Source organism: Sorex fumeus, unplaced genomic scaffold, assembly GCF_029834395.1.
Source record: "Sorex fumeus unplaced genomic scaffold, SorFum_2.1 ptg000128l, whole genome shotgun sequence".
NCBI lineage: Eukaryota > Metazoa > Chordata > Mammalia > Eulipotyphla > Soricidae > Sorex > Sorex fumeus.
The window spans coordinates 11,986,346-12,012,356 of record NW_026606185.1 but is presented as its reverse complement, the minus strand read 5'-3'; the positions used below and the strand labels follow the sequence as shown (position 1 = coordinate 12,012,356).

At 37.9% G+C, this 26,011-nt stretch overlaps 1 protein-coding gene across 1 annotated transcript in view; it reads left to right on the top strand.

Moving 5' to 3' along the window:
- The window catches only part of ABCA13 (ATP binding cassette subfamily A member 13), a 461,928-nt gene that overhangs the window by 302,402 nt on the left and 133,515 nt on the right, over window positions 1-26,011 (top strand). The window contains exons 43-47 of the mRNA XM_056138421.1: window positions 7,437-7,526; window positions 12,135-12,204; window positions 19,679-19,797; window positions 22,909-22,996; window positions 25,518-25,626. Of these exons, the coding sequence (XP_055994396.1) occupies window positions 7,437-7,526; window positions 12,135-12,204; window positions 19,679-19,797; window positions 22,909-22,996; window positions 25,518-25,626 (476 nt within the window). The remainder of the gene's footprint in view (window positions 1-7,436; window positions 7,527-12,134; window positions 12,205-19,678; window positions 19,798-22,908; window positions 22,997-25,517; window positions 25,627-26,011) is intronic.

Here is a 26,011-nt window from a genome sequence, read left to right as displayed (position 1 = left end):
GCGATTTTTAGTTCTGTTTTATCTTTCTTTAAAATTTCAGTATTCCACATATATACATATGGACAGACAGCTGAATTGACTAAAAACATAACTTTGGCAAATATCATTTTCTCAAACACAGGCATACAAGAGAGATCCAGATTTACTGTTTCTTTAAGAAAGGTGGTGAGGGCAACTGAGCTGGGTCAAGAAAAAGCAAACACTCCTGGGCAAATCTTCCCTGTAGGCCTATGGAGATGATCAATAAATGTAAATGAAAGTAAAAGTTTTATTTTATTCACAGTAAAATACTATGATGGGGCATAAGGTGAAAAAAGAAGCATCACTAACATCTGTAAAACATCTGATTTAAACAATAGATAACTCAGTAAGATTTCACTAAGGACTATCAGAAGCCCTACTTTGCATTTCCTACTGTCAACAAGAAAACTAAGATCTTTCAGGCTTCTGTTTGGCTCTTGGACCTCCTGCAGTCTGCTCAAAATTGCTGGAGGGAGAAGCCTGTGGATCCCATCTGTGGCAGCATGCACTTGAGAAGAACTAGTAACTCTTATTTGTGACCTGTACAATGACTCACCTCTCTGCACTTTCCAGCCCCTTTCATCTTCCAGCATTGGAACTGGACTGTGAGCCTTACGGACCATTTACCTGTAAATTTTCCAGGGCTCCCTCAGTTCCATCCCAGAGTGCCCAATCTATTGGCAACAAAATTGTTATTACTATGGACCCAGTGTTACAAGCAGAGAGCTGTGGCACACTCTGCAAAGTCAGGAATTTTTTTTTAATGTAGGAGTATTGCTATTTATTCAGCCATTGATTAGGCTGATTGAATTGGGCATGAACTTCACTCTATTTTTTTCCTTTTTTATAATTTTATTTATTGAATCACTGTGAGAGCAGTTACAAAGCTTTCGGGTTTAAGTCTTGGTCATACAATAAAATGCCCTTCACCAGTGCCTATTTTCCACCACCAAAACCCCCAGTATACCACCCCCACCTCACGCCCTCCCCTTACCTCTGGGGCAGATGATTTCTACATTTCTCTCTCTCTACTTTGATTACATTCAACATTTCGACACCAGACCCACCATTATTATTTGGGATTTTACCTCAACACTCAGATCTGCCTAGAAGTTACTCATAGACAATTGGTTTTCTTTTTTTTATGCATAGATTATTTAATTATGCTTGTCTTAAATGTACATGTTGTCCTTTTTTGTATTTAAATTACTTTTATTAAATTACTTTTTTTTATTAGTGAGACACCATGAGGTACAGTTGTAGATTTACAATTTTTGTGCTTGGGTTTCAATTATACAATGATCAAATACCCATCCCTCCACCAGTGCCCATTTTCCACCACCATGGATAATATCCCCCCCACCCCCATCCCCCCATCCCTCCCTGCCTCTGTGGCAGGGCAATCCCTTGTGTTCTCTCTCTCCTTTTGGGTGTTGTGGTCTGCAAAAGAGGCATTGAGTGGCAAACATGTTCAGTCCATAGTCTACTTTCGACATGCATCTCCCCTCCTGGGAGGATCGTCCAAACACCCTTTATTTGGTGCTCCCTTTGATGTAGGCAGGTAGATAGGGAAAGGCTCTCTGCAATGAAACAAAGTCTCATAGAAGAATTCTAGGACCAACCCACCCTGTGGAGACAGAGAATAAGGACTTGATAAGACCATCCCCAGACCCTGAAGATATGGGCCTCCTCTCCATGAAATTCCTCCTTTCCGAGAACCCCCCTTTCAATCCGGTTGACTCCAGCGACCCAGCCCCAAGGAGATTCCAGAACATTCTGAGTCGGGAGGATCTATAAGAACCAGCTCGAGAGCCCACTTGGCGCTCTCTCCACCCTCGGAGAAGCCCGCGTTCCCTCTGGACGTGTTACTCTCTCTCTCTCTCTCTCTCTCTCTCTCTCTCTCTCTGCTTATCCCTTTCTCTCCCTTTCCAAAAGCCTCCAAATAAAACCTGTTACTTCACTGCTCGTCTACTCCTGAAATTCTTTTCTGCGAGCGAGACAAGAACCCCAGAAACCTCGGGTAAGGCTTGGGACTGGTCTCTCCTTTCCTGCAAAGAGCAAATTCTCGCCCCAGCTTGAGTCCGTGGCTCCCCGAGCAATCGGGTGGCGGGGATTAACTCCCGTGCCGAGAAGATCAAGCGGACTTCAGGTGTGGCTTGACGGCCACCTCGTGGGGCTGGCGGGGCTCAGGCCCGTGCCGAGCAGGTGCTCACTGCAGACTTTACCGGCCCTAGCCTACCCAGGGTTCCGGGTGGCAGAGGCGGGTGGGGAGAAAGTGGCCGTCTTTCTCCTCCCCACTTCACATAAGTCACCCGTGGGGCCCACCGACATCAAAGCTTTGTAGTTTAAGATAGTCCCATTTATCTATCTCTGTTTTCACTTGTTCGACCCGTGGCATGGCATCTTTGAAGATACCATTAGCCTCAATGTCATGGAGGGTTTTGCCAACTTTGTCTTCAATGTACCTTATGGTTTCTGGTCTGATGTTGAGGTCTTTAATCCATTTTGATCTTACTTTTGTACATGGTGTTAGGCAGAGTTCTGAGACCATTTTTTTGCATGTAGCCATCCAGTGATGCCATTACAATTTGTTAAACAGGCTTTCCTTACTCCACTTCACATTACTTGCACCTTTATCAAAGATTAGATGATCATATGATTGAGGGGAGATGTCAGTGTATTCAACCCTGTTCCATTGATCTGCAGTTCTGCCTTTGTTCCAGTACCATGCTGTTTTAATTATTACTGCTTTGTAGTACAGTTTGAAGTTCAGGAGGTTGATTCCTCCCATTTTCTTTTTCCAAGAATGGCTTTAGCTATTCGTGGGGGCTTACTGTTCCATATAAATTTCAGGAGTGTTTGCTCCATTTCTTTGAAGAATGTCATGGGTATCCTTATAGGGATTGCATTGAATTTATACAATGCTTTCTGTAGTATTGCCATTTTGACAATGTTAAGTCTCCCGACCCATGAGCAGGGGATATCTTTCCACAATTGGTTTTCTATTTCTGGTTATGAACAACATATGATGTTTCGCAGCCGCAGTAGTGGCTGCATGATTTTGGAATTCGAAATTTTAATAATTAAATCTGGAGGGATTTCTGCCAAAACTTGCTGGGTTCTGAGATTTGTTCCTGAGTTTCTGGGATCATGGCTGTTAAGCAGCTTGATCAGGAGCCAGAGAGGCCGTTTGTGGGTGAGGACTTGGGGTCTCGTTTTGGGGGTGGAGAGGAAAGGGCCAGTTCCACTCCCATATGGACAGAGACCCCGCATGTCTTAAGTGAGAAATTCTTTAGTAGCTCTTCAGCGACTGTTCTCCCTACCAGGAATTTGAACAAGAGAGCAGTTCTCAAACTGTCTCCATGCGCTATTTATGGACGAGGTTCATCTCCTGTTCCCAAGCTAAGTGAACATGAAAGCTGGACACAGAAGCCAAAGATAAGCAACTAGTGGAGCGACCTATAGACTACAAAATAGAAATATTAGCAGGACAATAAGTGAACAATACATTGATTAATATAGATAATAGTTAAAATGGGCTGGAGTGATAGCACAGCTGGTAGGGCATTTGCCTTGCATGCAACCAACATGGCGGACCTGAGTTCAATTCCTCCACCCCTCTCGAAGAGCCTGGCAAGCTACTGAGAGTATTTCGCCCACACGGCAAAGCCTGGCAATGTACCCGTGACGTATTCAATATGCCAAACACAGTAACAACAAAGTCTCACAATGGAGATGTTACTGGGCCCACTCGACCAAATCAATGAACAACAGGAGGACAGTGCTATAGTGCTGTATGTCAATGGGGCTCACACTCCGGGTGCCAGGGTCAGAGATAGTTAGCCTCTTTCCGAAGGGAGTAGTGTCAGTTGGACTTCCACACAAAGTTTTTTATAATTGCAGGGGGAACTGCTCCCATTTGGATATGTCTTTGTTTTAAATTACATTGTATCTTTACCAGATCTGTAAATCAAAATACGTGTGTGATCTGGGAACCCAGGGTAATGCTGTATTAACAAGGCATTGGTCTGGATATCTTGCACTAGTAGAAATACCAGGGATCTTGATGATCCAAATACATTTTTGCTCTGAGCTTAATAAGTTTTCACTTCTTACTAACTTTCTAAAATTTTCCCGTAGGTACAGATCCTGGAGTACAGTTCTGCTTTCTCACCTTGAGATAATTTTTATGAACTGGCACGCCTCCAACTTCTCCCTTTAGGGCAGCTTCAGGAGACATTTTTCTGTGATGTTTTCTTTCTGCTCTCAGGATCATAAAGGGATCACCGTTTTGTCTAAAGCAATCAGATTGGCACTTTGACCCCCCATTCAGAGGGTTGGCCTCAGAGAATAAGAGAACTACATAACGAGACAAACACAGATGGACTGTCCAAGTTTCCGTTCTCTTGAGCAGCCATCAGCAGATTCACAGACAGGTTATTTATTCAATAAAATACTGCTCCCCCAACAACCCCTCAGGGCTTCCAATGGTGAGCCATTATTGGCAGAGACATTAAGGTCAGTTAGTAAGCACTTTAGCATCAATAGGTACGTGGAGAGCGGAGGCTCAGACTATTTCACAGTTATCAGAAGGTACCTTAAAATGTAAAGTCCTGACAGCTTTCTATTCTACTTTTGCTCAAGTGCCCCGAGTATCTAAAATACCCTCAAAAGTCCTATTTTGTGTTTCCCTGGCACAGTTTTGCAGCCAGCAGATATTTGTTATCTAATCTATTCTTTTCTGGTATTCTATCTTGGGTACACTTTTGCAAATCCTTTGAATTCCAATACCTAAGCTATTTTACCGGACTGGAGCGATAGCTCAGCAGGTAAGGCTGTTTGCCTTGCATGCAGCCAACATGGCTGACCCGAGTTTGATTCCTCCGCCCCTCTCAGAGAGCCCGGCAAGCTATCAAGAGTATCTCGCCCGCGCGGCAGAGCCTGGCAAGCTACCTGTGACGTATTCGATATGCCAAACACAGTAACAACAAGTCTCACGATGGAGATGTTACTGGGCCCGCTCAAACAAATCGATGAATAACGGGAGGACCATGACCGTGACCATAAGCTATTTTACCAGGGTCATATCATAGTCTTAGATTTGTGTGTGAGTGAGTGTGTGTGTGTGTGTGTGTGTGTTTTGGTTAGGGGAACAATTTCCCACAGTGACTAACATATTTTTATAGACAGTTTTTAGGTGAAAATATACATCTTTCCTTTTGAAGGTATTTTCTCATTTGTCAGATATTTAGAAAATATTTATTCTGAGCTTTCACTGCTTTTTAACTAATGAGCCATAGATTTGCTCTGGGTTTCAGCATATTTAATCATTGTGTTTTATTGCCATGATGTAGGAGATCAAATTAGGACAATCATGAGCCACCTCACATTCACAAAATTTGTTGTACTTTATATGATGGAAAAATTAAGTTTTCCTATAAATAATCTTTTTTTTCCAGGCCTGGACATTGCAATGATGCTGCAAAGCTACTGCTCTTAAAATCAAATTACTCATAATAGAAGTAGAGGTTAAGAAGGAACAAATGTAGAGAAGTCAAATAATTGTGTAGGGCTAAAACATTAGGATTTTTTTAGAAATTATGATTTGTTTACCTTAGAAATATAATTTGTTTAACTCATATTACACGTAAATGAGATTAGTCATCCAACTTGTCTGCTGTTCTGCCTTCCTCAGGGTTGAGTCTCCTTAACATGATGGTTGTTTTTCTCCAGTGACTTTTCTCAGAGACTATTTGGAGGGTACTGTACTTCAATACATCTTTATGTGTTCTTTGTATTGTTGTCATGGTAGTGCTTACACAACTGTTCATTTTTGGCCATTTTGAACTTGCTTCTTTGTTTACAATTTTTTTTTAGATTTTTTAACAAAAAAAAAAACTAAAGAACTAACAAGTTCTTTAAAAGAAGCAATTTATGCACATCCTTTAATATAGATGCTACTTATTTCCAAAAGTATTTGAAATCACTATTTATGTAATCAAGGGAGAGAAATGTTCTCAGCAACATCCACTTAAAAGTGACTTTGAAGGATTCGCAGCCTCTGAGGCCTGCTCAAACCACTGGTGGGCGCTGTCTCCTCTGCCCCAGAAACTTGATCTTTCGAAGAGGTGGAGCTACCTGAACAGGCAGGCTGAAAAACGAAAACAAAAGCACAAAATAAACCAGAAGAAATTTAATTTATAAAAATGACATAAGTGAAAAATATTTTAAAACGAATACTGTAATTTAGAATTTCAGTTAATTGTAATGAGACATGCTGTTAAGTTGGGCGGTTTTAAATATCTTTTTCTCTGTTTTCCTCAAGTGAAGCTATTTCTTGCTATTTATGTATAAAATTTAACCTAGGGATTATTTCTGAGCATCTACCAAAGTTGATTGATTTTTAAATAAGAAAGTTCTGTATTTTTGGTCTTAATTCTCAGCAAAACTGTTTAAACTATAAATTTACCTCAATTTTGTGACAAGAAAGAAATATTCGACAATACATAGGATTAGAGAATACATAGGATTCTGTGCTGAGAACTTATTATTAAAAATATTGATCTCTATATATCATGTATATTTTCATAAATGAAATTGCATTCCATGTATCATATATATACTTATATGTGTGTTTGCATATTGCATGGATATATGAAAGAAACAACATTCAAGCCAAATCAGAACTTCAATATTAACTATTTTTTATTTTAATAGTTAATTGGGCTGGAGCGATAGCACAGCGGATAGGGCGTTCGCCTTACAAGCGGCCAACATGGCCCACCCGAGTTCGATTCCTCCGCCCCTCTCGGAGAGCCCGGCAAGCTACCGAGAGTATTCGATATGCCAGACACAGTAACAACAAAGTCTCCAATGGAGACGTTACTGGGCCCGCTCGAGCAAATCGACGATCAACGGGAGGGCCTTTACCTTTTTACCTTTTTAAAATCCACAAAAATTATGTTACATTAGTAAGTGAAAAAGTAAAATGAGAAAGCAAAGTCAGTAAATATATGTACATAAATATATATATTTGTGATGTAGAACACTTTTTTTTTTTGCTTTTTGGGTCATACCCAGCAATGCACAGGGGTTCCTCCTGGCTTTGCACTCAGGAATTATCCCTGGCGTTGCTCAGGGGACCATATAGGATGCTGGGAATTGGACTCGGGTCAGACGCGTGCTAAGCAAACGCCCCACCTACTGTGCTATCGCTCCAGCCCTGGAACTCTTCTTTTAAAAATTTTCTTAACTTTATTGCTCATTTGGATTTACCATACAGCAGTAAACACTAGTTTCAACAGAAAAAAATGAAATTTTGCTGGATCCACCAGATATTGTGATGCTAGAATGTTTCTGATTCTCAGTGAGCTTTACTAATCACCCCTCTGTCTATTTTGTTCTCTGATTAAAAGCAATGAGGGCCAAGACACAGATCTTGCTCAGACACTTTTGAAGAAATTTGGAGACCAGGATCTGCTTTGTGCTGATTTGAACCCACGCACGTAAGTATCAAATAAATTTTGCTAAAGTTCAGACTCCAAATAATAACACTCAGGTCTTTGAAGAGCATTTCTATGATTAGTTTCATGTTACAAATTTATATTATATGAAATAAATATAAGCTTAATGCATAAGTTTACCATCGAATAGAACTGATAGATATTGTGATCTAAAATCATTGGGAGTAAAGCTTGTAATTTTCCTTTTTTTGTTTGTTTTTTTGACAATACTCCACTGCCCAGTAGTGCTCAGGGCTTACTCCTGGATCTGTGCTCTGGGGTCACTACTTGCAGAGTCTGGGGGATAATCTTCAGTGCCAGGGATCTGAATCTAGGCTGGCCATTGCAAGGCAAGCACATTAAACACTCTATTATCTCTTAAGCTCCCATAATTGCTCTTTTTTGTTCTTGGTTAACAGTGCTCTATATTATCATAAAATTAATAATCAATACCACATGGTTTTCTGAGGCATATTTTATTTTATTAGTATTAATTATGTTTTTGTATAATTATAATTTTATAATACTATGAAACATAAATGTAAGAACTCTAGTTTTAGGAAAATATGTACAAATGTAAGAATCAATTATATGTACATACACATGCATACACATCCCACTTACTCCTGGTTCTGCAATCAGGGATCACTCATGACAGACTCAGAAAACCATATGGAATGCTGGGAATTGAACCCAGGTTTGATGTGTGCAAAGAAAACATCTTATCTGCTGTTCTATCAACCTGTTAATTATATTTTTTAAACTAAAGATTATTAAAGATAATTTTGTAAGTTTGTAAATTACAAAAGATACAAACTTTTTATAAGCTCTTCATGAAATTTGTCCTTCACAGGAAAAATACTTTCTTCCTCTGCTTTGCTTAACTATAATTTTTCTTAGCTATTAACTATAATTAGGTTAACTATTACTGAATGTATAAAATCTTTGAGGGGCGACCAGGGAGAGGCCCCAATGGCTCTTCCCCTAACCGCCCAGGTTCTGGGTGCCCCGGGCCGCTCACCCAGCTGGGGTGGCCTGGGCCATGGGACAGATGGTGGACGAAACAAGGGACAAGCTGGTTGATTGATCAGTTGCCATTTATTCCATTCTCGCCATGCGCCATGCAACTGCCCCAGTCTCTCTAAGCCTCCCATTCTAGTCTCACACTGCTCCTCATTCCCATCTCCTTCTCTCTCTCCCACTCATCTCTCCGCTCCATCTCGCAGCCTGGGCTCTCTCTCTCTCTCCACAGGCCTGCTCCTGTATTCTTCTACATTCTTATCTCTCTGTCCCCCTTGCTAGCCTCTCCAGGGTCCATCTTGCCCCCTCCCACCCCCTGTCTCCCTCCAACTCTCTTCTCTCCAATTCCCCAGCACTCTGGGCTGAAACTGCATCCAGTCAGGTTGCAAAATCAGCATAAGAAAGCCCTTCCTGAGGGCCCACCTAATTGAGAGGGAACACCACCTAAAAGGTAGTCCAAAGCCCTTCCTGACTGCCCAAGGGCAAAATACCTCCTAAGGTGTTTTTCTCCTTTCCTCAGTCCAATAACTATCAACATATCAATACTAGCTATTTTTGTATGGACACAGTAAGAGATAACATTGAGGCTTGTAGGGCAGCTCTCCTGGGAACATTTTGCTATAGACTCAGACTACAGAGCTCAGGCCAAATTAATCTTTCCTAACCCTGGCAGGGTCCAAATCTGGTTATTACTTTTTGGATCATGACAACATTTGTCCATGACCAAGCTCTTAACTTATAGTTAAGCATTATGGCACTTTGGCCAGGCCCATCTCGATGCCAAAGTAGCACATAGCTTACCTCTTGCCCTGGTTCCATCCACTCCCTCGTCTGGACCCTGCTTTGGGGGGCACTAGGAAGTAAAGGCAGCTGAGGCTTAGGTGAAAGAACAGATTTCCAGGAGGAAAATATCACTGAGAGTCACATTACAAAAGCATGTCTTCTTGTGTCCATACAAAAAAGCACATTGCTCTGAATAAACTATGCAAAGGACTTAGGGAGAAGAAAAAACCAATAAGTCAAGAGAGCAAAAAGAAAGAAGTTACAAATAAACACAGAGGAATGGAAGCACTGTGATGGGAGCAACCCAATATACCTAAACTGCCCGAGGCTATGCAGGAAGGACAAAACAGTGTTATCCTACAACTGAGTAGCTACAGTGAATCTAGTGCTGTTTTAGAAACCAGATTCTATGTGGTATATGGCTCTGGTCTCAAGGAATTTATTATTGTGAAATCAAATGAGGAAAGTGATAAAAATATATATTGTTCTTACCAGAGATAAGGTTCAAGCTCCTGCCATGCATCAACCCAAATCCCTGACATGGCATTTAGTTCTCTGAGTACCACCAGGAATGAACCTGAGCAGAGAGCCAGTAGTAAACTGTGAGTACAACCAGGAGTAGCTCTGTCTAAAACAAAAGAAAAAAACAAAGATATGTTTGATACTTCCTGAGTACTGGAAGAGTACGATTAAAGTAAAGAATATGAAACTCTAGACAATAATGCAGTAGAGAACAGTATGTTTCTTATGAGCAATATGTTTCTTAATAGATATTGAGATAATTTTCACATAAACCATTTTTTTGCAATGAGATTGAAAGTGAATAACTAGAATTGCTCTCAGTAACAATTTTCTTCATTTTAACATCAGTGTAAAACAAAGTTATTTATTAACCAAGTAAAACTTGCCATGGTGATACATTTATCTCCTTTTCCTCCTAGTGAAACATGCAGGACATAAAGTAATTTTGACTTTGAATACTGGAAATAAAAAAGAGCAAATTTTAGAGTCTTGTGAGGAAAAAAGGAGAAAAAATTTCAGACTTTTCAAGTGAAAATGAAGAAAGAATTAATACTGACCACAAAAAGTATTATATTTGGATATCTATTTTTCTTTCAGTCACTTCACAGGTGTCTGAAGACTCTGTAGCTCAGGCCAGAGTGATAGGACAGTGGGGAAGGCATTTGCCTTGCAGGCAGCCGACCCAGGTTCGATTTGCGGTGTCTCATATGATCCCCTGAGCACTTCCAGAAAAACAAATAAATAAATCATTTATTATTTTTTTAAAGAAGAGTCCTTATCTCTCTTTCTTCCCCCTCACCCTAAATGCCTACTCTTTAGCTGGGCTAAACCACTCTTGTTTCTATTCTCAGTCTTCTATATTCCTCGATCTATGTTTTTTGCTTCTCACTTTTCTTTGTGGAGTTCATGAAATAGTTCTTAAATATTTTTGTTTATGTTTCACATGAGTGAATTTACTAGTGTTGAAAATAACCATAAAGTCAACTTCATAGAATTCTGCCTATGTTTTCCTCCATGTGTCATCAAATTACAGTCCTCATAAACTACTTCACCAAGCAAGTAGTACTGATAGACTAAATTATTTTTGATATGTTAGGAAAATTTCATGGAAATTGTGCTCTGCTAACCTAGTTAATAAAATAGAAAGTTTTTTTTCACTGGGTAGATATTTTTTTTATTGGTGCTCTTAGGCTGGAGCTATAGAACCAGTAGCAGAAAATGTAGACCTTTTCTGAATATCCCAATCTTTCAAAAACTAATTCAAAAATTTGGTCTCAGCTAGAGATTTGTTAATAATATCTAAACAAGTATCTGTATTTCTGCAATTTTTCTCATGTCTTTCCTAGTTTTCAAGAAAAAAAGAATAATTATCATCAATATAAATTTTTTTTTAAAAAAAATTTTGGTGAGGGGAGAACTTCCAAATGGTGTTTAAGAGTTCCTTCCTTGGGAACTCGAACTCCTCCTGGCGATTTTAGGTCTTCTGAACCCTAAGTTCAGTCCAGGGACCCAAGGGCACATCAGGTCCTCTAGTGCCAAAAGTTACCCACGTCTTTCTCGAAGTGCTCAGGGTCCCCCAGGCATACATCTGGTGATGCTTATGTAACTATATGGTACCCTGTATCAAACTGGGGAGGATCACCTGTAAGACATGAAACTTAACCCCTATACTATTTCTAGCTATTTTAAATAAACTTTTAATTTGTAATCATCCATGAAAAATATTAAAGCATGAAATCTATGAGGTTAAAATCTCTAGAGAAACTTGCAGATATAAAACATTTTGGCCACTGTTGCAATTTGCAATTAACTTGCAGTTATATTGCAATTTGTTTTTAATAGCAATCTGATACTTAAGTTTTCTTCATAATGGAAATTTAATAATTTCCATTCAAATGATGGTTGAATTACTATTATGCTATGAACAAGAACTAGTAGCTTCCTGTGTTTATTAATTGCTCTATTGGTCCTTAAGTTACCTGATTGATACTAGAACCCTCAGAATTCATGATAAATGCTTCTGAGACCCCTAGAAAGGTTCAATGAATTCTGGCAGCACATTAACTACAGAGAACTGATTAATAAGCACTCTTTATTAGATTAAAATTATTTTCATTGTAATAAACAGTCATATTAGCAACACAACCTGTGGAAACAAATGTAAAAACACTGTGTTCTGCAGTATATGGTTTTCTTGTAAACTCTATTCTGGTATGAGGGAACTCTCCATAAAATAAAAATAACTTTGTAATTGAAATGATCATGCTGTCTCTTTTGTGTTGCTAGGACGAATTCTTCATGCTGGCACATTGATCCCTTTTCTCAACCCCAAGTCTTTGACTCCTGTGGCTGTCTGGTAGGTTTTTGCAAAATTTCTTTAAAATTGCTTTTCCATTCTTTTCTTTGTGTTGTTGTTTTTAAATATAAATAAATTTAACCCACCTGAAAGATCTTCAGTTTTGTTTCATGCTTCTATTATGTTTTTGTTTACTGGATTATATTTTTCTTAGTATATTTCTTTATATATTTCATTATATAAAGATAATATTTAGGCAATATTATATTTATATTTAGGCAAGAGAATATTTAGGCAATTATATTATATATAGTTCAACATAGTTTTCCTGATTATTAACCAGAGTCATAACATCTTCTAGTGGGATTTATTAAGCAAATGCTTAATGATAAAAAGCTAAAATTAGCCTTTGGGAAAAAATTTCCCCAAAAGCTTCAAGGCAAGTTTCCCAAAAGAATCTTGTCATATTTTTATTCAAGTACTAAAACCTAAATATTAAATATTAAATTTGCATTTAGCTCTTCAACTGTGGTTAATTTTAGTAGAAATGTATAGAAGTCAGTATTCCACTTATAAAATGTTGGTCATAGGAATCACTGTGTCACTGTCATCCTGTTATTCATCAATTTGCTCGAGCAGGCATCAGTAACGTCTGCATTCGTCCTAGCCCTGAGTTTTTAGCAGCCTCTCCTTACTCGCTGTTCCCAATGGTGTGGCATTGGAGGCTCTTTCAGGGTCAGGGGAATGAGACACATCATTATTACTGATTTTGGCATATCAAATATGCCATGGAAGCTTGCCAGGCTTTGCCATGTGGGTGGGATACTCTCGGTAGCTTGCCAGGTTCTCTGAGCAGGAGAACTAGATTATAAAAGGTTGCATGGCCACCTATGCTGTGCTTCCAGGAGCTTTGTTTTAGTTTCTGGATTATAAATAAATACCTGTAAATGTGAACCTTGACTGAATAAAATTTATAAGGACAACCTACACACACACACACACACACACACACACACACAAACCCTTTATTTGTTCTATCATGAACCTAAAGTAAGAAATTGCCACCCAAATTGTTTCTTTAGGTTCAGGAGCATGATCTTTAGAATATATAAAAGTAAAGGCCCTCCCGTTGATCATCGATTTGCTAGAGCGGGCCCAGTAACGTCTCCATTGGAGACTTTGTTGTTACTGTGTCTGGCATATCAAATACTCTCGGTAGCTTGCCGGGCTCTCCGAGAGGGGCGGAGGAATCGAACTCGGGTGGGCCATGTTGGCTGCGTGCAAGGCAAATGCCCTACCCGCTAGGACCAATAAAAAAAAGTATTAAAAATAACATTTAATAGAGTTGAATATTCTGACACAGTCTCTCAAGCATCTGATCACTTAATCTTTGATGAAGGAGCAAGAAATGAGAAGTGGAGCAAGGAAAGCCTCTTCAACAAGTGGTGCTGGGAAAACTGGGAAGCTACATGCAAAAAATGAACTCAGACCTCTGTCTAATGCCAAGCACAAAAGTCAGATCAAAATGGGTTAAAGACTTCAATACAGATCTGAATCCCTAAGGTCCATAGAGGGAAATGTAAGTAGAACCCTCCAAGATACTAAAGCTAAAGGCATCTTCGAGGATGAAACACCACTGATCAAGCAAGTAGAAACAAACATAAACAAATGAAACTACATTAAACTAAAAAGTTTCAGCACCTTGAAAGAAAAAGTGACCAAAATACAGAAAGAGCCCGCAGAATGAGAAAAATCATTTTTGCAATATCCATCAAATAGGGGTTTAATATCCAGGATATCAAATAGAGGTTTAATATCCGGGATATAAAAGACACTGGAAGAACTTTACAAGAAAAAAAAACCCTCCAACACCATCAAAAAATGGGGAGAAGAAATGAACAGAAACTTTCTCAAAAAAGAAATTCAAATGACCAAAAGACACATGAAAAATATGCTCTACATTACTAATCATCAGGGAGATGCAAATCAAAACAACAATTCCATATCATCTTACACTACAGAAACTGCCACACATTAAAAAAGAACAAGAACAATCAGGACTGGACCGATAGCATACCGGGTAGGGAATTTGCCTTGCACATGGGCAACCTACGTTCGATTTCCTCTGCCCCTCTCAGAGAGCCCGGCAAGCTAGAAGTTACCGAGAGTATTCCACCCACACGGCAAAGCCTGGCAAGCTACCCGTGATGTATTTGATATCCCAAAAACAGTAACAACAAATCTCACAATAGAGATGTTACTGGTGCCTGCTCGAGAAAATCGATGAACAACGGGAGGACAGTGCTACAGTGCTATTTTTGCCATATTTTGTTTGGGGATCAAATACATGTCACATCTACAATCATAAAAGCAAAGAGTTTTTTCCATTTTTCCCACATCCCTGACATTCAAAAGAACCATTTAGGGAATTGAATAGAACATTAAATATTAAAAATACTGAGTAAGAACACCCACAACACAGTTAATATACTTGCTCATCAGTACATTACTATTTAAAAGGCTCAAAAACCTCTGTGTATGGTTTTTATTTTCCAAATAATCTTAACTGTAAGATTTACTGCTATATGCTCAGAAATAAATATATAATTTGCAAAGAAAATCTTTTAGAAAATTGAAAAAAAATCACAAGCTCACGAGAGAGTATAGGGTGCTTGCATTGCATGAGGCAAATCAGCATTTAAAATCTGTTTCCACATGTCGATTGCCCACCACTAAAAGGAGGGATTCTGAGCACAGAGCCAGGAGCAAGTTTTGAGCACAATAGGGTATGCCCCCCAATCCCCAAAAGGGGAAAGGAAAATTGAACAAATATATAACCTTGGAGTCCAGGTTTACCCTTGAGTACACCTACTTTATGCCAGGCATTTAAATTTTCATCAATGAAACAGCCAAATAAAATATTTTAAAAAGATCTTCCCTTATAAAGTGATGATCTAGACTGTAGATTAAAAAATAAAAACAAGATTAGTTTGGGAAACTAAAGGTTGTTATCAACCTATGAGTGATATCATAGTTGATATCACATAGTTGAATGATAAGGATTATTAGCACAGCGGGTAGGGCATTTGCCTTGCATGTGGCCGACCTGGCCAACCCGAGCTCAATTCCTCCGGCCCTCTTGGAGAGCCCGGCAAGCTACCGAGAGTATCTCGCCTGCACGGCAAAGCCTGGCAAGCTACCCGTGAAGTATTTGATATGCCAAACACAGTAACAACAAAGTTTCACAATGGAGATGTTACTGGGCCCGCTCAAGCAAATCGATGAACAATGAGAGGACAGTGCTATTATTATTGCTTATTTTAGATTTCATATGATTAATTGGGTAACATGGTCATGATAGTGTTATCACCTATGGCTTTGATGTATATAGGCAGAAACTGTACCTCAACAGTCCAAAGTGCCTATTACTCTCCACTACATTTTTTGGGAGTTTTAATTTAGGGGCACTGCTATTTACTCAGCAATGGTTAGGCTGATCGAATTGGTCATGGACCCGATTATTTTTTTATTAATTTTGTTTAATTGAATAACGGTGAGATAAACCATTACAAAGATGTTTGTAATTGGTTTTCAGTTACACAATGATCCAGCATCCATCCCTCCACCAGTGTATATTTCCTACCACCAATGTCCCCCGTTTTCCTACCACCATCCCACACCACATCCCCACCCCAGCTTCCCTCTAAAGGAGGCACCTTCCTTCTTGCTCTCTCTCCTTTTCATTTTGTGCTTTATGGTTTGTAATACAGGTGCTATGAGGTCATGGTGTTTGTTCAGGGCATTCAGTATTTTTATTGGGACAGTAAGGCTGAAGTAGTGTTTCAATTGGGTGGGAGCTTTGGGGTGTGGATGTGACTGTTGAGGCTTCCTGAAGTACAGGGACGTAGGAATAGCTAGCCCATCCCGACTCCCAGAAAGCCTGGAGATTTTAGTCACAAAACCTGCATACCAGAATTTTCAGCAGATTATATCTCGGTGAGATCCGGCCTGAGATAGTGGAGTCAGGCCAGGGGTTTGATGGCAATTTTAGATTGAGGAAGCAAACGGCGGCTGGGGACTCTGCTTGGGACAACACAGTCCAACCTGCCCCCCTCTGATTTACCCTGGTTTGTTAAGTGAATCGTGAGTCTGAGCTTGACTGTGCCTTTTGATCTCTTTTGAGATTTATTTGTGGGTCTCTGAAGCAAAGCTGGTAGTAGAGCTTACATGGTGGCACTGGAGTTGGTTCTCCACCAGAATCCTTAAGTAACTTCCAGTCCACCTCTTTATTCAACCATACCCCTCCCCACCACTGTGCTGAAACCTGAGATTTTTTAACCCTTGGTCAGGTGATTATCTTTGTTTTTCACTTTTTATTTCCTTGTTTGTCTTTGCATGCTGCAGATGAATGAAATATCTTGTATTTTTACTACTTCCTCTTATTTCACTTAACATCATCTTTTGATAGGCTATTGATTTTCTTCTTGTGAATCATGCATTATTTATATATCTGATGTCTGGTGTAGGAATATTCTCTCCCACTCACTTAGGTGACTTTTAATTCCAGCCTGAGTTTCCTTTGCTATGAAAAAGCTTTTAAAACTTGATATGTCCCATTTATTTTTGTGTGTGTTATCTTTGCCAATATAGTTAAATTATTGAAGGCACCTTTAAAGTTCATATCGTGGAGAGATCTGCCTATGTTTTCCTCATTAATATTTTGGAATTCAGTGTAATCTTGAGGTCTTTAACCCACTTTTTTAAAATTTTATGTATTGCCCGCTCGAACAAATCCATGAACAATGAGAGGACAGTGCTATGTATTGTATAAGATATGCAACCAGTTTCATTTTTTTTATGTCATTGCTCAAGTTTACCAATACTATATGTTGAAGAACTTCTGTTCTTCCTTTCACTTGATACTACCAGTTCTTCTGTCATGTATTACTGTCCATTAGTCTGAGGATTTACTTCTGGGTTCTCAATTCACTTTTATTGGTCTTTAGTTTCAGTGGTCTTTAGTTTGAAAGTCTTTAGTTTACCGCATTGTTCTGGTAACCAGAATTGCTATACTACAATTTTTTTGTTTTGTTGAATTTTTGTTTGTCACATCCAGTAGTGTTCAAGGCTTACTTCTGGCTCTGCACTCACATTACTTCTGGCTTGCTTGGGAACCACTGGTGGTATTGGGGATTGAGCTCAGCTCAGTCACGTACCAGCAAGTATCCTACATAACAGCAAGTTTTCACGTACCAACCCAAATACTACAATTTAATGCCAGCAATTTTAATATTTCCCATCTTTCTTTTTGTCAGAATTGCTTTTCTATTTGGAAATTTTTATTATTTCATACAAATTTTTATATAATTTATTCTAAGCTCTTGAAGAATTTCATCAGAATGTTATTGCAGGTAGCCTGAAATTTATGTAGTGCTTTCAGTAGAATATTATTCTTATAATATTAATTTTTCCAATTCATTTTCTCTCCATTTACTGCGCTCTTTTTCCTTTTTGTCAAAAATAATTTTTTATTTTCAATGTGTAATATTTTCAAATCTCTTTGCTAAGTTGTCATATGTATTGATATTTTGGGCACCACTTTTATATAGGGATATATATTTTTATGCATTTATCTTCTAGTTTGTGATTTATAGACAGAAATGCAACACATATTGTTATTTGGTTTTGTAGCCTACTATTTTCTGTATCGGTTTATTGTTTCAAGAGTTTTTTTGTCCTATCTTCAGGATCTTTATTCATATCATCATTTTATATGTCTATGTTTGTATATAGAGAAAGGAAGAGAAGAGAGTTTAATTTCTCTTCTAATTTGAATAGCTTTTGTTTCTTGCTAAACTGCTGTGGTATAGACTTCCAAAACCCCTTGCCTATGTAGCCCTTGTCAGTCACAGACACATGACATGCAAAACGGAACTGCCAAGCCTTCCCTTCCATATCACGGCACATCCTGCTGAAGTTAGGAACTTTCTTTTTTTAATATGACACAACATGTCTGACAGAAATTGATAAAAATATTTGCTGTGAGTCTACTCTGGTCTTTGGAGGAGTGGAGGGGAGGTGAGAGGTAGAGAATAGCATTCTCTCACTGATTTTGTGATTTAAATGTACAATCTCTCTAATGCTGGACCACCGTGACAGTATCTAACAATACACTTTTTTTTTTACTTGGGTGTTCAAATAATTCTGGCTGGTGTCTCCACAGAAAAAAGGGTCAAGAGAAAAGGAATCTGCAATTTCATATTCATCGGTTGGAGGGCATGGAAGTCCCCATTAGAAAGCCAGCACCTACTATATACCTATTCCTATTTCTTGAGGGTATTTTTTTTAATTTGATGGGCTGAAGCTATAGCACAACAGGTAGGCATTCACCTTGCACGTGGCTGACCCGGCTGACCCAGGTTTGATTCCTCCACCTTTCTTGGAGAGCCCGGCAAGCTACCGAGAGTATCTTGCCCACACGGCAAAAGTGTGGCAAGCGACCCGTGATGTATTCAATATGCCAAAGACAATAACAATAAAGTTTCACAATGGAGATGTTACTGGTTCCCCTCAAGCAAATCGTTGAAAAACGGGAGGACAGTGACAATGACAGTGATGATGGGCATTGAATTTTGTCAAAAATTTTCTTTGCATTAATACTATCAGATAGTTTTTATCTTTTGTTGATATGCTGTATGTATCACATTAATTGATATACATTTGATGAATCATTCTTGCATTCCTGGAATGTTTTTGTATCACTTTCTTCTACTGAATACCTCAAAACTATACTCAAAACTGAATAATCTTTACTACAGAGGATTCTGTACAAAAGAGAATGATTACTTTTTAAATCCTCTTTTTATGACTTACTCTAACAAAAACATATGAGTTATGTAAGGATGGAAATATTTTTATGCAAATTAAAAACCTAACATGAAAGATCCAGAGAAGGTGTGATTCCCAAGAGATGAAACTGTTATAGTATGTGATTTTTCTTAAATAGTACGAGGTAAACGAAAGCAAGCCATACCTCCAGTGACAAGAAATATACATCACGGATACATCACTGTGATGCCAGAAACAACAGGCTTTGGTTGCACTGAATTAGGACTCTTTAGAGAAATTATTTCCTCATTTCTTTTTTAAGTCACTAGAGAAAAGGTGCTTTGTTTCTATCTTTGGTACACAGAAGCACTTTCCTTTGATTTCTTTGCTTCTATCCTCTTACTTGTACCTGATTCTCTATGTGATCAACCCAAAAAAATGAAAACTTTTTCAATTTGTGGTTCTCAAAATATTACCCAAATGACATATAAAAAACAAGTGGAAGTAACTGAATATAATTGACTGCAAAAGTCTGAGTGGAATTGAGATAAAATTCTCAAATATATGCAGTTCTCAAATATTTTTTAAAAATATATGGTGATAGATAATTTATTGCAATTTGAAATCTAGGAAAGTTCACATCTACTTATGTAATTATCATGGGATAGAAATATATTTTAATTTTGTCTCTTTGAAATAATTACAGCAGTGTCCAAACAGAAGTGCCAAGGCCCCTTACCTGGTCAGTCGCCTGGGCCACACCCTGCTGAACCTGTCTTCCTTTAACCTGGAGGATTATTTGCTGATGCCACATGAAAAACCAAGGTGGGTTCAAAACTCTGGTTGGAATTTAGAAATTTTATTTCTTATTTTTAATCTTTCCCCAATTTTTTGATCGAGTTAGTTGTAGTTTTCTTTTTGTTATTGCTGTGTAGAGTTCTAGTACACCTTTACATATCTTGGATATTAGCCCTTTATCTTATAACTTTTGGGCAAACTTACTGTTCCAATCTTTGAGGTATCTTTTCATTCTGTCCACTGTTACCTTTGCCGTACATAAGCTTCTTAGTTTGATATAGTTTCATTTTTTTTATATTTGTTTCAGTTTACTTAGACAATGGTTTTGAATCATTGACGGTACCTCTAGATTTAATATTATGATGATGACATTGTAAATCTTTGCCATCAGAATTAGGAAAAATAGTAAAGGCATCTAGACTGGAATAAAGAAAGGTAAAATTCTCTCTTTATGCAAATGACATGATAATATATTCAGAAAATCTTTAAAAAGTCCATACAAACAATAAAAAGCTTCTTGAAACAATATACATGTACAGTAACATTGCAGGTTACAAAATCAATGAACAGAATTCCATAAATTTCATATATGAAAATAATAACACTGTAACACTGTAGCACTGTCCTTCCGTTGTTCATCAATTTGCTCAAGTGGGCCCAATAATGTCTCTATTGTGAGACTTGTTACTGTGTTTGGCATATTGAATATGTCACAGGCAGCTTGCCAGGCTTTACTGTGCAGTCTAGATACTCTCGGTATCTAAAAGGGGTGGAGGAATTGAACCTGGATAGGCTGCGTGCAAGGCAAACGCCTTAACAGCTGGGCTATCGCCCCAGCCCTATGCAAATTATATAAAAGAAAAAAAGATGAATTCCGTGGTGGGGGAGGATGGGCACTGGTGGTGGGATGGGTACTTGATCATTGTATAACTGAAACCCAAGCACAAAAATGTATAAGTCTATAACTGTACTTCATGGTGTTTCACTAATAAAAAAAATAAAAATTAAAAAATTTAAAAAAAATCAATAACATTTACAATTGTGCCTCAGAAAATCAAGTGCCTGGAAATCAGCTTATCAAAATAGGTGAAAGATTTATAAAAATAAATATATAGAACACTACTAAAAGAAATAAATTGAATAAATAAAAGAGAACACTAGGAAATTGAAACAAATCCCGTTCATGGATTGGAAGAAACACTGTCAAAATGAAAATCTTGCCTAAAACACTATACAGATCCAGTGCAGTTTTTATAAGATACCCAGTGTAATTTTTAAAGATGTAGATTGAACACTTAAAATATTTATAATAAAATTCTCAGATAGCCAATGCCAGTATAAGTAAAAAAAAGATGGGAGGCTTCTTTCCCCCAATTTTAAATTATACCATAAGGTAGTAGTGATTAAAATAATGTGAAATTAGGGTAGACTAAGAGATAGCTGAGAGATGTGTCTGCAGGTGTATGGACAATTAATCTTTGATAAAAAGCATAAAAAAAGTATAACAAAGAAAGTCTTTTCAACAAATGGTTCTGGAAAAACTGGTTTGTTAATGCAAAAAGAAAAAAAACTCAGATTTCTTTGTAACAACATGTGCAAAAGTCAAATCAAAATAGACTACATACCTCAATATTAGAACTTAATCCATAAATTACATCAAGGAAAATATAGGTAGAACACTTTGTAACTTTGAACTGCTATTTTTTGAATGCTCAGATTTTGCACTAGCATCTGGCAAATGAAATTTCTTGACTCTGGAGTAAATGAATGAATTAAATTGTGTGATGTGGGGAAATATTCATTTTCCTGTACCTTAATTTTGTTTAGAGGAAGTATATTATGCTTAAAAGTTTCTGTCAGTGGCTGGAGTGATAGCACAGCAGGTAGACAATTTGCCTTGCACACGGCTCACCCGGGTTTGATTCCCAGCATCCCATATGGTCCCCTGAACACCACTAGGAGTAATTCCTGAGTGCAGAGCTAGAAGTAACCCCTGTGCATTGCCGAGTGTGAGCCAAAAGCAAAAAAAAAAAAGTTTCTGTCAGTCTTATTTTGTTCATAATGTTATCTATTCTTTAACATCTATCATATTCTAAAGTTCATAAAGGTAAAGGTAAAGGCCCTCCCGTTGATCGTCGATTTGCTCGAGCGGGCCCAGTAACGTCTCCATTGGAGACTTTGTTGTTACTGTGTCTGGCATATCGAATACTCTCTGTAGCTTGCCGGGCTCTCTGAGAGGGGTGGAGGAATCGAACTCGGGTCGGCCATGTTGGCCGCTTGTAAGGCGAACGCCCTACCGCTGTGCTATTCTAAAGTTCATAGGTACCAAATACCAAATGCTGGATTTTGTATGGAATTTGGAGATAACATATGCTATTCTCAGCTAGAAAAACTCAATGGGCTGCATAAATAGAAAGCAGCTAATAGTTCATGAAAAATCTAATATGATAATTTACACAATGATAAAAATGCGGTACACTGTGAGTACAGAGAGGAGAGGAGAGGGTGGGAGGGGAGGGGAGGGGGGAAGGGGAAGGAAGGTATACTCCAACTGAGTAATTATGAATATCTTTCTAAAGAAGAAAACTTTTGCTTTGAAAGCCCTAAGACCAAGAAGAAAGAAGAAAAAATTAAGGAAGGGCAAGAGAGCATGACAAATTAAGTAATTTGTAAAGTTGACTTCCAGGAGAAACTAATTTAAAGCATTTAAAGGAAAGATGGTAGCAGGTAATCTTGTGCTATGCATGGTATTGATGTACAAATGCCATCACTAACAGTTATGAAATCACACACATACATACACCACACACACACGCACACACACACAGAGTGTGACTGCTCATTGCCTTGTCCTCTAGAGTCCTGCTGAGGTGTGTATTCCTATTAGGAAGGTAAGTTCTGAGAAATGCCTTATCTATATCTTCTGAATAAACATTTTCCTCCCTGGAAGCCAGCTTTATCATCCAGTACTCCTGCTTCAGTGTGATTCCCTGACTGTGGCTGTGTGACAGAATGGAGGCATAGCTGTCTGATGCTTTAAGGCCATTGCAACTTGAGCAAAGGGTGATGAAATATCCTCTTTTGGGAAGTCTTTATGCTCCTGCATTAAAGCACTAATAACTTGTTTACTATTATTAGGCTTGGAGGTTGGTCTTTTGGAGTGCCACTGCCAGACAAAGTTGAAGACTCAGATTCAAATATATCAAAACCAAAAACTCTAGAAAAGGTAAAATTTAATTTTCCTTCCTCTGATAGAGTTTCAAAAATTCAATAACCATTGTGTTTAGAGAAAAAAATCAAAGTTCCGTTGTTTGTTAATGTTAAATAAAAATGGGTGTACATAAACATTTTTCTGAAAAAAAGAAAATGGGTGAACTGTTTTCCTTTATGCTGTAGAGGCATAAACAAATAGATTATTGTTTCTTTATAGCATAATATAGCTAATAGAACACGGCAAGTAAGATTATATATGCACATATATAATATACATAGATATACATAGATATAGGGTATGCATATATTATATATGTGCAAATATATACATTTTAATTAGATGCTGTGATTTAAAAAGTTGTTTATAATAGAGTTTTATGCATACAATGTTCCTATCTCCAGTCCCACCATTCCATGAGTCTATCCCTTTACCAACAATCCCAGGTTCTCCATACTCCATACCTGACTCCTTGACAGATGCATTTTTAATTATTATATTTAGGTCCCATTCTTTCAGAGGACAAATTATGTTTTTAAAGAACATTATTTGTGTCCTTAGAGGTCAATGAGTTGTCTTAGAATTTATTAAGCTGTTTGTAGCTTAATAATTCAGCCACCAGTATCATTGTTTTTATTTGTTGAGTTTGGTTGGCTGCCATTTTAATTTTCCATTTAATTTGCTGTGCTCCTACTGGAATTTCAGTATTGAGGTATTTAGAGGTGTTGCATGACCAACACTCCAGAGACTTCAGGATCTATGGTCAGGCCCAATGTGTCAACACTGAGGTTGTTGTGGGAGGTGGCATGCAACTTGAGCAAAGGGTGATGAAAGGCATGGTTTCCTGAGCTTCTCTGGATGTATGGGGGTGGGGGTAGGAAGAGAGTGTCCCCCTCCCCTGACTCTGTGAAACACCAAGTTCTCAGCCTGGGACAGGAGTACCTGAAATTATTCTTAGTTTGACATCTCTGAAGAGGATATTTGTGAACTGGTGGAATTGAGCACTTGTGTGGCTGCAGTGGTGTGGTTTGGGTGCAGCTTCTGCAGTTTTGGCAGGGTGGGTACTTGGCCCTCTTGTCTCCCAAGGGAAGCCCCAGATTTCAGCCATGGGGACCAGTGTGCTCAGGAATTTTAGTTTCTTGGCCTGCATTTCCTGGGAGATTTAATTGAGAATTGGTAGAGCAGGTGGGTGAGTTGACATGGTAGGGACTGGGGAGGTGCCGTGGTTAATAGGTCTTAAATTCTATTTAATTTTCCTTTTAGGTTTAAAAATATTACAAGGAAGGGGTGAATAGTGATCTGATATGAAAAAGACAAAGGGTCAATTTTTTATTTTTATTTTTTGCTTTTTGCATCATACTCAGCAATGCTCAGGGGTTACTACGGGTACTGCACTTGGAAATTACTCCAAGTGGTGCTCTGGGATTGAACCCGTGTCCGCTGCGTGCAAGGCAAATGCACTACCCACTATACTATCATTCTGGCCATGGGTCTAATTTTTTAATTGCTTAATGAAGTGGACTGTTAGAGAAATAACTGGAGGAACAATGCCTTGTGTACACAATGGCTTGTACTTATCAACATCAATAGGTTACTCTTTAGTTGTTCAGGTCAACACAAGAGTTGCCACAAAGGTTTTCAATGTGAAATGTGTGGCAAGTAATAGAATGGACTACAAAAATAAAGCTATTTGGAAAACAAAGAATTTGCCATCTGCTCCTAACTTTTCATAAACTGTAAGAATCTGTATAAACTCTGAAAACTAGCTTTCTGTGTAGCCCTGATTCAGCAAAGATTATTTATTGTAAAACAAACAAACAAATAAAAAAAAAACAGCATTATCTAGAGAAACTCACTGTTCGATATTGGAATCAAGACCAAAATTTTCCGGTTATATTTCCTTAGGGCACTCACAATTTCTAAATTAAGTAACATTTTAATTTTTTTATACAAATGATATTTTGCTATATAGATGGTGATGTTTCAATTGGTTTTATATATATGCTACTTAGTGTCTCAACTTTAATAACACTGTTTCTCTGTTTCTTTCTCTTCTGTGACAAGCAGGTTACTTTATTATCCATGCTCAACAAATGTTCAGTTCAATTTATTTTGAGAAATAATGTTCCATATGCAGTTATTAATTTGAGTGTAATAATTTTTTTTCTGATAACTTTCCATGCTTTTAATTTGCAGGTCAAATTTCATTAGCTTACCAAGTTAGAAAGGGGAAAATGATTGGCTTAGGTTCCTTTTTCTCTGTGAGAATATAAATATAGAGCAATATTCACATTTGTTTTGAGAAAAATATTCAACTATTTTTAGCTTCAAATTATATGCTTGAGATAAATACAAAATTAGTAGGCTGAAATTTACTGCTGACACTCAGCCATTCAGGAACACTATTTAGAGTACTGCATTCAGGTACTTTTGAAACTAATTGGCATGTGCATCTCTTATGTCTGAAAATAACCTACAAAAAGATATAAGCACTAATTTTAGAAGAGCCATTAAGTTATTTATTTCTTTGTTATAGGTGTGGTATAATCAAAAGGGGTTTCATTCTCTCCCTTCCTACCTAAATCATCTGAACAACCTTATATATTGGAGATTTTTACCTCCTGTAGTGGACTGGAGACAATACGGTAATTAAATATATTTTTATGTTATAATTCATTACATTTAAAAGTCAATGGTTTTGTAAATACAAAAGAGATTATGAATAAGAATAGAGGAGTGGATCAAAGGTTTTATATAAATACAAAGTTGTATACCTCACTTGTCTCTATTTTCTAGCTACAAATATATGTACCTTCTCTAAATATGGCCTCCTATGTAAGATCCAGGTATAAAATATGATTTGAAAGTTCCTTTTCAGTACCTCATAAGGTTAGAAAAGCAAGAGTACTTATTATTTTTAAAGGTATCTTTATATAGAATTCTGTTTTAGACCCTGGATGCCTCATATGGATGTTGATTCCTAATCAGTGGCTTGTGTTTATCATAGATGTACTGCATGCGTTTTCTTAT